General features: G+C 33.2%; 1 protein-coding gene across 1 annotated transcript in view; it reads right to left on the reverse strand.

Annotated features, from left to right (window-relative positions):
- Positions 1 to 3,203: 3,203 nt before the first annotated feature.
- The window catches only part of LOC149426709 (uncharacterized), a 165,549-nt gene continuing 149,737 nt past the window's right edge, over positions 3,204 to 19,015 (reverse strand). The window contains exons 7-13 of the mRNA XM_089633015.1: positions 18,228 to 18,362; positions 17,161 to 17,283; positions 15,035 to 15,254; positions 12,132 to 12,277; positions 10,286 to 10,825; positions 9,117 to 9,329; positions 3,204 to 8,324 (exon numbers count right to left, since the gene is read on the reverse strand). Coding sequence (XP_089489141.1) covers positions 8,206 to 8,324; positions 9,117 to 9,329; positions 10,286 to 10,825; positions 12,132 to 12,277; positions 15,035 to 15,254; positions 17,161 to 17,283; positions 18,228 to 18,362 — 1,496 coding nt within the window. The 3' untranslated portion in view covers positions 3,204 to 8,205. The remainder of the gene's footprint in view (positions 8,325 to 9,116; positions 9,330 to 10,285; positions 10,826 to 12,131; positions 12,278 to 15,034; positions 15,255 to 17,160; positions 17,284 to 18,227; positions 18,363 to 19,015) is intronic.

Consider the following 19,015-nt stretch of genomic DNA (forward strand, 5'->3'; position numbering starts at 1 on the left):
ATAAATCTTCATTAGTGTAGTAATGAGGGTGCTTTACAATTCAAAATGTTACCTGTATAAGTTATTTATAATATTATTATGTAAACCGAATGATGTTTTATTATTGAATTAATGATGTCATACTTTCTGAGCACGTTTTGGCGAATCTAAAAAAGCAGGTGGTATATCTATGACTATTATGAACCTACACAGTGGACAGACTTCATCAGGTATCAAGAACTTACACAAGGACAGACTATTATTATAAACTTCTACCAGGTAGGTACCTACGCTGCTTAGACAAGGAATAGTATTGTTTTCGGAGTTGCGGGAAGAGTGAACACGTGTGAGGGTGGATGGGTAACCGAATGTTAAGGTCTTGTTTTTAGCTCTGCAGCAATGACTTGTCTCGTCACGATTCCGCGTCGCCGGGGTTTATTTTGATCCGTTCTAAATATACCAGCGGATGGTCTGCCGGCGTTCAGTTTAGTCCATCTTAACGGAATGGCAATTTCGTCCAACCGACAATAATACGCGGCCATAAAGTAGAAAGCTGCCTAGCATATATATTAGCTGGCCGCTTTTGCCTGTCAGTGTTCACTAACATGAATACATTTATTTAAAAGACCATTGACGACACTTTTCCCGCCTCTGGCTGCACTGGGTTGACGCTCTCTACGCGGGAAAAGCGGTGTTGTTTGGCGCCTGAATGACTTGGCGGGAAAAACAAACCAAATAATAGCGATCTGTCTTCCACATAAATGTCTATGGTCTTTTCAACATTTTCCTTATGGAAGTGGGGTCAATAGGGAGGGAGGGACTATTGTTGTCGGGGAAATGGAACAGATGGTGAAAAGTGTTTCTTTTTTAATTACCTCACACGTGAGTGGTATATCTAAGCCTCATACGATTTATGACGAAAGAGTTTTTAAATCTTAAAGATGTAAGATGTTTTAAGATTTTTTTAAATCCTCAACAGATTGGAATAATAGATTGTGGATACGAAAAAATAGGTGTTGTTAAACAAATATAATTTTACTCAGAATATAGTACTGTTGGACAATAAATAAAGTCAATTTGAACCTGATGAGAACACATTTTTAATCAATTTATTATTAAAATGGATTGATGTTTTATTACTTCATCACCAGCAACTAGTAATTAATTCTGTAGTAATAAAAATAAAACTTTTTTATAGCATGACATTTTATCACTCTGCTACTATTTTGGGTTAAATGTAATTACATTATTTGGTATCACAGCACTCTTGAGGTGATTTTGCAAAAAAACGGCGCTATACAAATCATCAAATATAATTATTTATATACATTATAAAAAAACATGATTTACGCAAATAGCTGGCACGCTTGTAGGTCAGTATACATATGTTAGATACATGCATGTTAGCTACTCAAATCTCTAGTTTAGTGCACGTTGCTGCCTGAGATGGAGGTCCCGGAAGGAATAAGAAACGAACTGCAATTTTATTTTTACATACGAACCTGTACTCCACAAGCCTGGTAGCTGTGATAGTACATAATGAAGTACCCCACTGAGACATTTTTATTGCGAAAAAATTGAAAAAATAACAAAACAGCGTATTATTCTTGTATCGAACGTCATCAGCATCATCAATATAACATGTACATCAAATATAACAAACACAACAAAATGCCATCATATTAACCACTGTCGAAAACTTTGTAAAATCTTCAATAAAAACTAATGTTGATAAACCTGCCCTACAGATAGGTAACTCATGTTTAAAAACCTGCCCTGCCGTTTAACGGTAAATTTTATCATGCCAAATGGGAGAGCAGTTGTCTCGCGTTAACGCAAGCAACCATCTTGCTCTCGCGAAGCAAACGCTCATTGGCTGAACGATAAAACCCGCTCTCCCGTCAACAGGCAATGAGAGATTTAGAAAAAATACTAGAATTTGCAAGCCTTTTCTGTAATAATAGGAGACAATGTTAACTAAATAGTTTTATACAAAGATATTTACATGTTAATTAAATAAGCTCGAATAGAAATAAAATATGTTACACGTAAGATAATTATGTACTCAGCGAAACTCTGAAAATGTTACAGAGATTTGACCACTTATCTTGTAGAATATGTCTTATTATAACCAAATAAAAAATATTGCAACGACGTAGTTTTGGCAAAACGACAGCGGTAAACAAGGTCTATTATTATAAAATATTCCCATATTTCTGAGATAAACAGATTTAATCCTACAACGTGGCTAGCTTCATAGCAAAAAAAAGCAAATTCGTTACGGGGATTTGATATTACAATCAAGGGTCGGTGACGCGGTCGTAATGAATCTTATAAATACGCCGCAAAACCGGTCCCTGCACATTCCGCTTCAAGCCTTTCCGCTCTGCTCATACTCGCTTCGCTACCTGGGAACTAACTCGCTGTGTTTGATTTCAACCCGGTTCCCCCCCCCCCGCTCCACTTCCGCTGTCTACTGAACCTGCCTGTTAGCCAGCCTCGGAGAGGGGATCTACCGTTGCCTACTGAGCCGGCCTGCTCACTGGCCCCGATGTCGCAGACTCGTTACCGACTGAGCCTTCCCAACAGCCAGCCTCGGAGAGGGGATCTACCGTTGCCTACTGAACCAGCCCACCAGCCAGCGCCCCGCAGAGCCGTTACCGACTGAGCCTTCCCAACAGCCAGCCTCGGAGAGGGGATCTACCGTTGCCTACTGAACCAGCCCACCAGCCCACCAGCCAGCGCCCCGCAGAGCCGTTACCGACTGAGCCTGGACGGATACAAGAAGTTGCACCCGCAATAAAAACCAACCGTCTTTATAAAGGCGTTCTTTTAAAAATGCAGATTACAAATGTCGAATATATCGTCTTTCTCAAGACGCATTCGTTTATGCAAACATATTACAAGAGTCGATATTTCCTGCATATTATGGTATTTTAAATAACTCTGTAACGATTCAAATGAATCATTACAAAGGACAAAGGTAAATGTGTGCCGGTGCTTATATTTTACAGTTTTTTCTTGTGCAGGCAAACACGTCCCGTACAATTCTGCTATCTACCGACAGTGCGCATTCAGACATGCTGCGAGTCCCCCACCTCACACCGCGTGCCACTGGCACACGTAAAATACAATAAAAACACTGTGCAATTGAATGGTGTATTAGTTACACTGTTAACTGTTCGATAGGCATGGGTAATAAATAAAAGATTTGGTAATGCTGATCAATTTATTTGTTCACAAATACCTATGTGTATATTTACATTGGTTTTTCACTAACCGAGTGATTTTATGATAATCATCATATTTCATACTTTCAATGGTCGCACACATGTCTCGATAATAACATTAAAAACATTTTCTATAATATGCCATTTTCATTCAATTAAAATGCTTCAACGTCATTACTGAAAACATTAATATCAAGTACCTAAACAAGTTGATAAGATTCTTCTCAATATGCATGTAATTTTACGTACCTTTACATAATGTAACACTTTCGACAGAAAAGCCAAATAGTTACCATCAAGTTGTTTAATTTAAAAAAGTATCTTCTCAAAATTTACTTAAGATCAAGGCACAGAAATCGACTGTCCACATCCACAGACCAACTATCTCAAACAAACCTCCATAGAAATCGATTCTATATACAAAATCATTAATAATAATTAATCATTAAAAATAATAAGAGAACATTAATTAACTAAAAAATAATGAAGCCAACACATGTTTTTAACTTAAAATAATTTTCAAGTTTCTACGTAGTATCTACTGCTGTTTTTTTAAAAGAGATTATTCTATTTATTTATTGCACTTAAATTAACATGATTACCCAGGCTTGGTGAATAAAAAATATTATAACATGTGTATTCAATAATTTGTAAATAAATGATTATTTTTTTGTATTTCAGAATTCAGTAGGTAAATAGATAGTCTAAAAAGATTCATTTTATTTGACAGAAAATTTTAAACAAATTAAAACGTCTACGGATGATTGATTCTCGCAAATATTAATTTGATCAAAACTAAAAGGGTGATATCATAGTTATAAGTGCAGTATTATATTTATATAAATTAATTAATGTAATATAAGTTTATCAAAAGCAGAATGCGGTAAACAGTTTACTTCACACAGTTACACAAAAGTACAATATAAAATGTGCTTTATAAAACAGAAAACTGTATCATGCGGCAATAACCAGCTCCTGACCTTCCTTATACACAGTGTCTGGAAATTCGTATAACTTTTGTTTTCGAGTGAATTGAATCCAAATTTAAAACAATTTAGGTCAAATTTGAAAAAATGAATAGTGGCTTTTAAAATGAATCGAAGCATAGACCCGGCTCCAAAAGTTTTTAACCCTAAAGTTGCTGAAAAAAAAAAAAAAATGCTTAGATAGAAAAAAATGTGCTTGGGTTCTCTATGTGATGTAGATTCACCAGTTTAACCAATTAAGAGTTTCCGGACATGGCCAATCTGCATCACATTTGGAGTCAATTTTATCATGAAAGTTTTTTGAATTGAGCTCTCGTGTTCAGGTCCGAAGTTGGAATTTTTTAGGTCAAATTTGAAAGAGTTTAAAAAATTCGGTCACTGAGTGGTTAATATGTATCATCAGTTCAATGTCTTTAAAAATGCATAAAAGGATAGCCCCGCGTCCAAAAGTCTTTTAATGGTTTAGTTGCCGAAGAAATGTAAAAGAGTAAAAAAAAAATTTTTTTGTTTTTTTGTTTCCCCTTTTGATGAAAATTCACCAGTTTGTTTGTTTGTGAGTTTCAGAACACCGTATATATTTATTATGGATAATACAGTAATTCTGTTACGCACATAGAAAATATTAAATTTTAAAATACAATCTTAAAATAATTATAAAATAAAAGTGTTGGAATTGAAGGGTTAATAAAAACAATATAAATTGTAGATCTCAACCTAGAAGCTAGAAGTATAGCAATTATTTAATAAACATCACAATATCAACAATGCCCGGCGGTTCGCCTTTGAGCCGTTTATCAACAGTAGAGTAAATTTTATTCATTCCAATAATTTCAATAACACAGAAAATGATACCACAATCACTGATGGTTTCAGCAAGAGTGTTTTACTTTATTGCTTATGGTTTTCTTTCAGACCAACTTAAAAATAAGTTCCTAGCGATTTACGAAACGTCTAATATTGCTATTTTACAAATAACTACATGTCTACTGTAATACAATCTTAATGCAACGTGTGAATATTCATTTAACTATATAAATAAACAACAGTGTGGCTTAGAGTATAGTGATTCAATATGTACACATTCCATTGCAGAAAAGATCTTGTATAATATTATATGTAACAGGTAAATGAAAATGTTCACAAATGTTCTTTATTAATCGTTGTTTCATTGTAGAGTTTCCACATAAATACCCTTCATTCATAACATGAGACTAATGTATATATATTTTTAGGTAATATGACATTTCAAACATATATTGATGATAGGTACTTCATTTCTTTTTGAAAATTTAAAAGGCAGAGATGTTGTAGAAAAATTATTATTGTTCTGATAATTCTATTCCAAGAAAGATGTAACAAAGACTAACTACTATGTACTAAGTTTTTTATGACCTTTATTTGATACAGTTTATACCGTTTTCTTAAAATATTTTTTAATATTGAAGACTTTCATTGCAAAAAAATCAAATTTTAAAACAAAGTTTTTTATTATAATACATACCTCGATATTCAATTTTCGACCTAGTTGCGCCATCCGGATAGTAACCAATTAGAAAAGTTTTTTTTTTTCAATCTATATTATATCATCATAATCATTTAATTTCAGAGAAATGCATTTGTGTCGGCGTGTGTATGCGTGGTTGCTACCAAAAGTTGATAGAATGCATTGTCAACGAGAATGAGTCTATCTACCGAATGTCATCTCGATTAGATATCGGGAAGTAGGTTGATTTCTACTTCCAAGATTACATTCAATCAAGAAACCAAAATCGAAATTCGAACAAATGTATTTAAAATAATGTAAAACATCAATTTTGTTGTTTTAATATGTTATTTTCTATTGTGAAAATAAATATCAGCACATACATAGTTCAAATGAAATATTACAATTTTATGACCCTTTCAAAAGAAAACTTTTGCATACAAAAGTTGCACATCATGTTTGTAAAACTGTATTTCAGTTGCTAGAAACAGAACTTTTATTAATAGTTTGATAATCAAATATAGGTACCTACAAATTGCAGGGGGCTAATTAACAAAAAAAAATCGTGTTAGTAATTATGTAGCTGCACGTAAGACAAAAATATAACGTTGAAATATAAAAGCAATAGACTGTTTACAGTTTCGCCGCTGCCATGTAGGCATTGGTTTGTATGCAGTGGACCTCCCCTTCACATTTGCTGAAAAGTCATGTATGCAAATAAGTAAAATTTTCAATACTAATGCGTAATGCAAACAAAACCCCTCGTAGCGACCCTGAAACCTAAATATATATTAGAAATTAATAACCAAATGGGAACAAATGATTTTGTTGTAATTTAATGTATGAGAGATACAATATTTGTAATGGGAAAAAAGCGCTGATTAGGAATATGGGGATTTATTTAATTTAACTTTACTATGATTCAAAAGTTGTTAATCTACGACACAACATTTTGTAAAAGCTGTTTATCGCACCATTTTCATAAAAAAATCATTACTTTTCTCAAATATATCACTATTATATAATATTATTTATAGCATCGCTAATAATTATGTATAAATAGTGAATTTCTTTTAATTTATTGCTGTGAGAATAAATATTTTATATTTATGTATGTTACAATTATTGTTTATTCATAATTAACTAATAGATAAAATTTATAGAATTTTACTTAATGTATTACATGAAAGAGAATGATGTGAAACGTTATATTTTATCTTTATTGAATTGAGATGAATATGAATGGTTTTAAATGAAGCATTCTTCAGTGCATAAGTTAGATTAAAATAAAGCTGCAAGTGAATGGAGATTTAAATGTTTTGGAAGCCATACTGGAGTAAGCGTATTTATTATTTTACAGGTAGAAGATTCATGTCTCACTCGGTTTGTGTTCATTATTTTATTTTTAAATATTGATGCTGGACTATAATTTAAGTCAAATAACCATTAACTCACTCATATTTTAAAATACGGAATCCATTGTTAATCCACTTTGTTTGCAGCGGAACCATTTTTTAAATTGCATTTTACTGCGCGAACAATCACACAAGTCAAAAGTTTTTTAAAGTTCAATTTTAAATATATCTAGTGTTAAAAATAAAAGTGCTGGTATCTACAAAAAGTAAAACAAAACATACTGATTATACTAATGTCCCACATTAAACTGTATAAAATATACATTTGCTGAAAAGAAAAACACAATAAATATCAGAAAAATTAAATTTATTGTGAATTTTTTAATTTCTCCAAATCTTCAAGTATACAATATTTTGACTTGTGTTGGTCTTGCACACATCATGTAGCTAACAGATTACGCTATACGCATAAAGGCATGGCCCATTTCCGCATATCGCTCGCCACACAATCCCAATGGGAATGTTTAGCGAGCGATATGTTGAAATGGCCGAGCCATGAGAATATCTTTTTTTTCTTTTTTTAAAAAGAAAGACAAACATTCCCGGGTTACGAATAACCCAACAATGTTTGAAAATCTCCTACCACCACCACAGAAAGCCGAAAATGTTGCTTGTGTTGTGATGGAGGACTTAGCCAGCCGAGGAATCGAACACGCGACGCTCGGGTGAGACCCAAGCGCTATGCCCACTCAACCACTGACCGGTAAAGTAAAGGTATAAAGCGCTTATAGCGTGTTCTGCCACAGGCTTCAATCGAAAAGTGACACTGTTTGTAAAGTTGCTGTTTGTATGCACAATTGTATGTTTTTAATGAGAATATTTATCTTGATTTATTTGTTGAATTTGTATGTAGTTTATTAGCATATAAATATTTTAAATCCAATACTTTTGAATCCAACAATCTTAAGTCCTTTACACATTTGAAATAATTTCATACTAATCACATTATTTATATATAATATATTATGTAATATATTTTCAGGGATATTATACGTTAAAATATTGTAAATGAAGCCTTACATGTAACTTATCTATCTACCAACGCTATAATCACAACTTTATTATTACTAAAAGATTGCAGTACTTTGTATCACTTTAATTAGCTGAATCAATCATCTTGAAATTATTAGGTGTGATATTAAGAAGAGGAAATTTAGAACTAAACAGTCTAAAAGAATTGTCCAACTGCCGTTGAACACGGTCACGCCTTTCGATGTTTCAACGCATTCACCTGCAAATGCAAAAATAAAGTCTTTTTAGTTTTCACTCCAACAGTCTTCTTGTTATGATAGCACATTTATCAAATCATGGAAACATTTATTAAATAGTGACATCTATAATGAAAAACTGTCACATCCATATTGGAGAGTAGTAGGTAGCGATGGAAACAAAATGGATAGTGGTGAGAGGTGATGGAAGTATATTAGGGAATGGAAAGTGGTGATGGAAATAATATTGCATATTGGTGAGTAGCGATGGAGATACTATTAGGGTATGGTGAGTAGTGATGCAAATTATATTGAATATTGGTGAGTAGCATTGGGGATACTATTAGGGAATGGTGAGTGGTGATGGAATAATATTGCATATTGGTGAGTGGCATTGGGGATACTATTAGGGAATGGTGAGTGTTGGTGGAAATAATATTGACTTTTGATAAGTGGCGATGGGGATACTATTAGGGAATAGTGAGTGGTGATGAAAATAATATTGGATATTGGTGAGTAGTGGATAGGAACAATATTCACTAATGGTGCGAAACAATGGGAATAATATCGGAGAATGGTGAGTAGTGAGAGGAATAATTTTGGATAATGGTGAATGGATGATGATATTAACAAACTCAGAATTTTTTCCTTGCCAGTTAGGGTCCATTGTCTAAAAATCTTACAAAATAATTTAAAAAAAGAGTTGCATTCATTTTTTGTTGAAGGTAGGGAAATAATTCCGTAAATTCTCATGAAATGAAATTTACCAAATGATATTGTAATTCGAATAACATAATACAAAATCTACAACATACCGGAACTAGTAGCATTGAAAACCAGAGCCCCATCGATGCCAGGCCTGATATTCCGGTCACAGCTGACCGAGGAGCGGGTGAAGTGGATCATTCGGTCCGGAGACTCCTTGTACACAAAGCAGAAGCGCTTGGCCCCAATGGAGTCCCTTGTCAGGGGGGTCGTGATGAGGAACGAGGTCCCGTTCTCTGACCAACCTCCGTGACAGGAGTAGGCTGGAAGAAGAAGTGATTATAATCAATCGGTAAACTACAATACATTAACATTCTTTATTCGGAATCTGAGGGACGTCCAGTTCGTAGATACTATTCGTAGAGGTTCTTAAACTGTTTTGCCCAAAGAAAAGAAGAACGAAAAAATATTAAAATTTTTTTGGAAAAATGGGTTAATTGTCTAATGACGGGTTGTTTCGGAGAATTTGAACAATTCATCAAATTTCAACGTTCATTTTCAAGTTCTGTGAAAGATTTTTTCAAGTTCTGTGTTTATTTCAGTTCTGTCAAGCAACTAGCCTATAATAATATAAAAACAGAACTTGAAAAGGACTTTCACAGAACCCGAAAATGAACGTTTAAATTTGATGAATGGTTCAAATTCTCCGAAACAACCCGTCCTTAAATTTAAAAGTTTACTTCATAAATTCAATTTGAACAAGAAATTTACTATCATTCTACTTTTTGGGAAACGAACGTCTTTAAACTGCAAGCTCTTCAAATCTGAACAATGAAGCAAAAAATCTGTTTGTCTGATGATTAAATGTTGAAACTCGGTCAAAACCAGGTAGTACAGCTTTATAAAAATTATATAACTAAATCACGTACAAATAAATAATTTTTAATGTGCGTTATGGAGCGAAGTTTTGTGATCAAACTAGACTATCATAAAAAACTAGCGCAGACCCGTAAAAATCACAGGATAGTCTGAATCTTTAAAAATTTGTGATGACAATCAAAATAATTTTTTTTTAACAGTTTATCATATAATATCTATACTTTATCGCTTGTCTAAATTCTTCATAAAATAATTTCTTATTTTGAAAAGACAACTTAAATTCGAACCAATGGTTCTTTCATCAAGATAAACATTATAAACAATCAAAACTTTCACTATTATCCGGATGAAATTTTAAATCTCTCGAGGTATTTTTAAACAGATGAAACCAATATTTTACCTGTGATGAAGTCTTTATTATCGCACGAGGAATGGAACTCCATGCTTTCTTGCATATTGCAGCCTATATCTAACATTGTGAACTCATTGTTGACACAAGAAGTACTATCAGCTTTACCACTAGATCTACGTATCCTCAACGATTCTTTCGTCAAGTTATGCAAACCGCTGTCAATCTCTGAAGAACTATTGTGGAAGGGAAGGGTTCCATTAGCCTCTAGTTCCATCTTACGCTTAAGTCTTTGTTCTTTCTTTAAAGTTTCTTTAGCAAATACTTTTTCTAAAAATTTGTCATATTTCTTCTTCTTTCGTTCACTCTCTGACAGATTTTCATCTGCTGCTGATTCTGTGCTGATATGCTTGTGTTTGCGATGGTTATGTCCGCGTGATAGCTTGGGTTTGCCGCTGTCTTCTGATTTTGTAATGTTACTCTCAACTGTTGGTTTTGGAAGGAGAGATCTAGCATTTCGCTGGAGAATCTTTAGACCTGCGATTGAAAATTTCCCCGAGTAAGGACAATCTCTAGCTTCAGGGTTTGTTGCTGAAAAGAAAAATAATGTTTATTAGTGCGATTAAAATGTGCTTAATATGTAGTTGGTTGACATGTATTTATTACGTTGCATGGGATTTTTGGTTTTTCTAAAGAAATGCAGAATTGGTTGCAATTAAACTCGTTTGGATTGTGATTTGCTGTGAAAGTGCTGAAAGTTTTGTGAATTATTTGTCTCGGTGTAAGTCTCAACACAACATTCAGATGACAGTGTGGCATAAAAAACATTTTTTTTAGCAAATCAATAAAAGTGAATCATAGTTTGAAAAATAAGGAAAAAACTTTTCGAATTCCGCTGCACGCTTAACCGGTTATGTGCCTAAAGCGCGTTTACGCGCTTTAGATAGCCGTCCTCACAAGGCCGACCGTATAAAATTAGCGCGTTAACACGCGGTTCTATATGACGATTTGATTTCGCAGCCTGTCTGTACATCCACACCAAATACCTTCCGCAGAGAAAGGGTTAATACCCAAAAAGGTAAACTTGTAGAATTCCACTGCATACAAAGGCTCTTTAAAAAAAACAACATTTGAGTTGAACTTAAATATCTCTGGGAGATAATTATTTAAGGCGGGGGTTTAAGTAATGCACAAAAGAGGTTTTTAGGGTTTAGTTTGGGTTAGTTTAATCTAACCTAACCTTCAAACTTAACTTTGAGAAAATTTGGGTTATTTTAATAATTTATGCGTAATCTAACCTAACCTTCAAACTTAACCTTTATTGAGAAAAAATGGAACTTTAATGCATCTTTTACCATCTGCCACAACAGAAATAGTTATTTCTAGTAAAAATTAAGTTGAATGAAAGTGCTATTTATATATTTTTTGCGTACGTGCACGAAATTACGTATATCAAAATATAAAAAGTATATCAAAATATAAATAGCAATTGGTTTCAACTTAATTGCTACAAGAAATAACTATTTATGTGGTTGGAGATGGCAAAAGACGCATTAAAGTTCTATTTTTTCTCAAAGTTAAGTTTGGGGGTTAAGAAATACGCAATACATTATTAAAATAACCCAAACTAAACCCTAAAAACCCATTTTGAGTAGTTTACATGAACCCCTTACTTAAATAGTTGTCTCCGTTATATATTTAAGTTGAAATCATGTGTTGTTTTTTTAAGGAGCCTTTGCTTGCAGTAGAATTCAACAAGTTTACCAAAAAAGGTAAATGCCCTTGAGCACCAACTTGAGCTGGTGTTAATTTTTATTAATAAATTTTCCTGCAAAAATTATCCGATAATAATAATATGGCGGTTCGGCATAAATTATAAACATTGTGTAATACTTACTGACTAAAGTAAGATACGGTGCGGTAGCAGGCTGGAAGTGTGTGGGGGAACAGGCATCCTCCGGGCGGGCGGTAGGTCTGCCTGTCTGCAGCTCAGCAGCATGAGCCACCCGGCGGTGGAAAGCTAGGCACACGTAGCGGCCCACACTAAACCAATAAATCAGTTTATTAAAGGGACGCAGGGAGTTTGAATATGATTTCATATTATGATAAATGTGGTGTTTGTATGAATGTGTGTACGTGCAAGCGAGATAGCATGCTTGTGAGATGCTATAAAAGGCGATGCATACTCCATACATCCCTCTTTTGTTAATAGCCGCTCCCCAATAAATATCAGTACAAGATCACGTATCATCATACATAAACTTTATGCTATAGGTATTAGAAACTCTTTGTTATCATTTTTTCAATCTTACTTGAGTGATAGAAAACAAAGAGTTAAAATAAATAACTTTGAATCCTTTAACATTGATGTAACGTCCGGTGTTCCCCAAGGAGCCCATTTGGCACCACTTCTTTTAAACCTTTTTATTAACGACTTAACTAAAGTTTTTTCGCACACATGCTTCTGGCTTTTTGCTGAAGATAATAAGATTCTTAAGATAATTAAATCCTTTCTTGACTGTTTACTATTTCAACATGATATTGATTCATTTAATGATTGGTGCAAACTAAACTGCTTGGAATTTATGCAAAGTTTTGTCATTTTACAGAGCCAATAAACCTATTCAGTTTGAGTATAAACTAAATGGTGATTGTCTATCAACTGTCACATCCATCAAGGACCTTGGGGTCACTCTTGATTGCAAACTCTCTTTTCGAGATCATATAAATAACATCGTAAATAAATCACTTAAACTACTCGGGTTCATTCATAGAATTACCTCAGACTTTAAACATATAAGAACACTTAAAACTCTCTATTGTTCGTTGGTTCGCCTTCACCTTGAATAGTGCCAGTGTCATTTTTGTCTCCTTTCTATGCTGTCCACATTAGTCACATCGAATCTGTCCAACATCGCTTCCTACGGCGAATTGCTTGGAGGTTAGGACTCGAAAGAGGCGATTACTCATATGAGGAAGTTGAACAAACTTTAAACCTATCTTATTTAGAAAAACGTAGAAAAGACTCCGATCTAATTTGCATATTTAAAATACTCAACAGTATAACCGACTCACCTGAACTGCTACAACTCATTCAATTCAACATCCCTTCCCGTAGACTCCGAAATAATGAATTGTTGTTCCTCAATCACCACTCAACTAACTATGGGTACCATTCTTCTTTGTCCAGAATGTCGAGACTTGTAAACTCAAGTCAGAGCATTGAATTTTTTGGTGTAAGTCTAAATGACTTTCAAAAAGCGATACGTAATGTGTAATTTTTCACAACTTAATTGTTATTGATGCTCTGACTTGTAGTTATTTTCTATATGTACATTTTCTATTTTACATTGTCTTTGCCCTTCACATTCATGTACTCTCCATTCATTGTTATCTATGTTTTCTTATTTGTGTCAATATTATGGTTTTAATGGACATATTGTCCGTAAATTAATAAATAAATAAATAAATCATTGTGTACGACCTTCACCCGCTACAATAATACTCCAGCCACTACACCACATAGGCATACATTACAATAAATAATAAATGTGTTTTAAGAACTTTGTACATAACTAAAAATTTGGAAAAGATTTCATGTTAGGATCATTTCATTGGTAGGATCAAGTATATTGATGGTATTATGTGTGAAATCCATATTTTTATGCAGTGAAACAAATATAATTTCGGTTTTCGTTGGAGATGTTGGAAAGTGGATAATTTGTTCTACTAACAAATATGTTTTGAACAGAACATAATATATTATTGTCAAGACGCGTTGTAGAAATCTCAAAGTGGGAAGCAAAGAGTATTCAATTGTAGTGCGTTCGGTTTCATAGTTGTACTTGTAAACTGTTACGCGTCGCGTAAGGTTGTGTGCTACCTCTAAGTAAATTGCCTTATTAAAGTGCCATAATGCCCTCGTGTATGATGAGAAAGTGTTTTACTCTGCAAACATTAGTAAAATTCCAGGAATATCATTTTTTATTTGTAAATATAAGCAAATTACTTATTTGCTTAGATTTACTATAAATAATTCAGTTGTTTCCTGTCTGAAGAGTTTGTGAGTCATAGAGAAAATGCAAGGCTGAATAGAGTAGAGGTCTGAGTGCACAACTGCACAAATTACGAAGTCAGAGCTGTTGCCAACCAAACTTTACCGTTAAAAATAGTCTAATCACTCTGTTAAGCAGTAAAAACGAGTATTAACAAAAATCGCCGTCAATTGCATGCTGTTGTTGCTCTATTATGACATGGCACTTACTTATCACTTGACACCTCAAAATCCATAAGTAGGCCTAGAGGTAGTATTCGACGCAACTTTTGAATACGAAAACGCCGCCCGGTCCTATCGTTTATTTCGTTCATATATTTTTTAAATGTTTATCTTTGTCTTACATGGGCAATGTTTGAATTGAGAATTTACTGGAAACATAAGAGTGTTTCTTACTTGCCACATTTTATCTTAATTTTGTGAGACAATAAGAAGTGTAGATAATATTGTAACATCATTGATTATTGTTATATGTATTTTAAATTACTATTAACTTTAATAATATTATCATCTTCGAATAAGTCTTCAGGAAATGCAATGAAATTGAACATGGAAATAGTCTTACATTAGTAGAAAAAAAATCAGATTTTTACTATTTTCGGGAATGACTACATCACTAAGTAAATTAAATGTAATGTCGTCAATACTAATCTTCAGATTATATGAAAGTACTGCCAATTTACTTTTTAATTCCAGTATAAATGGTGAAATTGAATGAATTCAACAAAAATATTTTCAGAACTTACCAATGGTGTTGCCAATGCGCAACCAGTGCCACCGAATTGCCGCTGGGCGACGAGGCCTTGATGATAGCGCAGTGCACCTTGATGTCGGCCCCCGTCTGGTTGGTGATGCGCAGAGTGGCGTTCTTCTGGTGGAAAGAGTAGGTGCTGGAATAGTCCAGGGTGTGCCAGTGACTAGGGAAGGTCATCCACGAGGGGAACCTACATTTCCAGCTCATGGGCACTGGAAATTATAAGTTCAAGTGATTAAATTTAAGGATTTAATGGATCAAATAAAGAATTTTAAATAAAATTATGTACATATGAATTGTATATTAGAAATAAGTAAATTAAAATGTAAAAATATGTAGTTATGTTTATTTTAGACCTCGTGAAGTGGAACTATTTTAAGTTTAATAAATACAAATATTACATTTGCCAATATGTTAGCAAGTCAAAGATGTCCTGTTGCATTTGTCAAAATGTCATAAGATAGTCATATATAGCAAGTCAAAGATGTCCTGTTGCATTTGTCAATATGTCATAAGATAGTCATATGGCAAGACAAAGATGTCCTGTTGCATTTGTCAAAATGTCATAAGATAGTCATATATAGCAAGTCAAAGATGTCCTGTTGCATTTGTCAATATGTCATAAGATAGTCATATGGCAAGACAAAGATGTCCTGTTGCATTTGTCAAAATGTCATAAGATAGTCATATATAGCAAGTCAAAGATGTCCTGTTGCATTTGTCAATATGTCATAAGATAGTCATATGGCAAGACAAAGATGTCCTATTGCATTTGTCAATATTTTTATTATTTATTTATTTAACGCCCAGAGGGCTTTTACATGTGGGTGGTACAAATTTAATGACAGTTTTGAAACATAAGAAAGAAAAGAAAGAAATAATAAAAATAAAATTACATAAGTATATGCGAGAAACAAAATTAAAAATATCAAGAACATAAATTAAAAAATACAGAGATTTGACTGGTTTACAAAAATATAACTTCCATTTAGGAATAGTATTGAAATAGGTCTTTTACATAATCCACAAAATTCGCAAAGTTAATGTTAAATATATCGACATCACCTAAGTATATAAGTATATAAGTCATAAGATAGTCATATAGCAAGTCAAAGATGCAATCGAATACTGTCTTTTATACCAGACAAATAAACAATTAAAAATGTTGCATTCTGTTTATGAATATTTTAAAATACAGCTTCGACTTGAGTTTAAGAATCGATCTGTCCGATTGTTCAAGTCCTAATAATAGAACATGCTTAGTTGTTTTTAGACGGCATTAATTCTTTGGCAATGATTAACAAAAATAATTCTAACCATATTTTGAACTAGTATTAAAAGTAAGTATTTCCCACAGAAAATATCCATCTCAACTAGGGAGCTAGGGCGCTGATAATAACATAACGCAGCGCCCTTTCAGTTTTTACTGCTGGCCCTGCTCCAATATCAATAAATTATATAAATCCGGATTGTCAGATACAAAACATATAAATGATTATCTAAAACTTATATTAGGTGCAATATTGCAATTTATTTTGAAGGCTACAATAACATACCTCACAAACAATAATCAAAGTCAGGAATGATAAATTCTTCTGCATGGCTCCTATATCATATTTTACTACATCTAAACTATTTACTTGAGATATCCTATAGTGTTAGCGAACATATGTATTATTTTATTAAAAATATTATTTCTTATCCATTAGTATCATTGAATCGCTGACAGCCCTGAATTGTTAATGCCAAGTTGCGATGCCTACTCAGCTATTCCAAGTACAATTAATTTTGTGTTTAATAATAAACTCACTACTGACTATTATCATAGACACCTCATATTTCGACTTATGACAGGTCTTATATAAGCCTAGTATAAATTAGATCAACTATTGTTACACTCGTAAATATTTCTTTTGAATTATGCATTGTCTTACTGCACTTATATAAATAACAGCATCACTTGCAATCGTGTTTTTGTGTACACATTAATTGTTCTTTAATTTATTGCTATTATTATCCTGTTTACCACTGTACGCTTGTAATTCGATTATCACTGTATTGTAAAAGCCATTTTATGGCATTTGAATAAATAAATATTACCGCATGAAAATTTAATACCTCTCTTGAGTGCCATTGTGCGGGAACCTTCTGTAGCACTGAATAATCCATTGCAGGTTGCATCCCCGGACTGGGCCACCCTATATTCTACTCCGTCTCCTTCCTTTACTAATGAATGTGATCCTGCAACACAAACATAATCAAACACTTTATTTCATAGTCAATAAAATGTTATATAATAAGAAATGTTATACATGAACAGAATTTATTTACAAATTGATTTTGATAGCAATCTCTAAATAGTATTAAACAAAATGGCTATCAGCGTCTGTCTGTTTGTACGCTTAGTTCTTCTAAACCACGCAACGAATTTTGATAGGGTTTTCAATATCATTTATAGAATTTCTTCCGGAAGGTTTACATTTATTATATTTATGGAAAGTAGATGTTTTGTAATCAATTTGAAAAAAAAAAATTTCGGGTGCTTAAATTGCTAACGCTGACTAAACCGTATGAGTTGCATCAAAATAATTTGCTATGGAATTGTACATCTTAAAAAGGCTTACAGAATAATCTTCAATGGTATATGTATAAGGATAACCCCTAGCAAAGCCCGGTACACGTCAGCTAGTTTATAATATTTTGATAGTGTTCTGAATGACAGTGAGTAGTCATTGTTTCTTGTTTTTTGTTTTCAGACATGTATGGATAGTGGCATAGTAAAAATCTTCTTTTTATTCAAGCTCCAAACCTTTTTTTAGCATGAACACAGGCCTTGTACGGAGCTATTCGAGAACAATTAAATTAAATACCCCAAAAATTCATCAGCTGTTATAACTGCATTAACAAAATTTAAAAAAAAAAATTTCATTATATACCACTTTCCATACAAATCATTTCAAAATTTGTCATGCAAGATGGCATCTAGACAATTTTCCCTCATCCTAAGTTTGGCTTCAATGCCATACATGCAAAATCGCACAAATGCTTCGTCCAGGACTTTTTAGGTTCAAGTTTTTTAGACTTCTAATTTAAACAATAGTAGCAAAGCACTGTGATTTTGTCATTTCAAGGCATATGATTATCATTGATAATATAATAATATGTAATAAAAATATTTTCCTTACCGATTCCATTAGATTTTTCATAAACAAAACATCTGTATCTATCTTCATTGCTTGTGGCATGATTGTGATGCACCTTTCCAACTAAGTACCTCAAACTGCCTTCTTTCCATGTTGCAAGGCATTCCAACTCTTCCACTGAAATACAGAATAATTATTTAAGATACAGTCAAACTTGGTTATAACGAGCACGAGGGGACTGACTAAATTTGCTCCTTATAGCCACTAATCGTTATATCCAAAATCGGCTTTTTAAAAGTCATATACGTGCCTCTACTATCAATATATTCACAAAAGTACAGTATATTTTCAAAACACGAGTAGGTATTTCGTAAACAATTTTATTTTTTTGACAAATAAACTTTTATTACTCAATTTATTATCAATGATTGTTTTAAAGATTTCGTTTAATGCTTCTCAATTTCCTCCTCAAAACAATCAATTCATTATAAATATTATCACCTGGTTCAGGGCTTCCAAGAAAAATATCACCAAATTTTCTATCTCACTATCTTGTGCGTACTATACCTACCACTTGTAAAATGTCATAAAGAACTAGCGTACGGGATTGTTTTGATTTTTGGCTGTAAAGTTTTACTTGTCACAAACCAGTGAAGCACAACCTGCGGCCCCATTCTTGCGGCCCGCATGTCAATTTCATACGGGCCACTTGGCTATAGAGAAAAATCTAAATGTTTGGGGTAATTCTTGAAAACCCTGGCTGAGAGCATTTTTTTAATAGATTTTTGGTTAATTTGAAGAACCAGTTTGCATAACACAAAATTCAACAG

This window comes from Hesperophylax consimilis, chromosome 1 (assembly GCF_061612785.1).
Source record: "Hesperophylax consimilis isolate HC1 chromosome 1, BYU_Hcon_1.0, whole genome shotgun sequence".
Classification (NCBI taxonomy): Eukaryota; Metazoa; Arthropoda; class Insecta; order Trichoptera; family Limnephilidae; genus Hesperophylax; species Hesperophylax consimilis.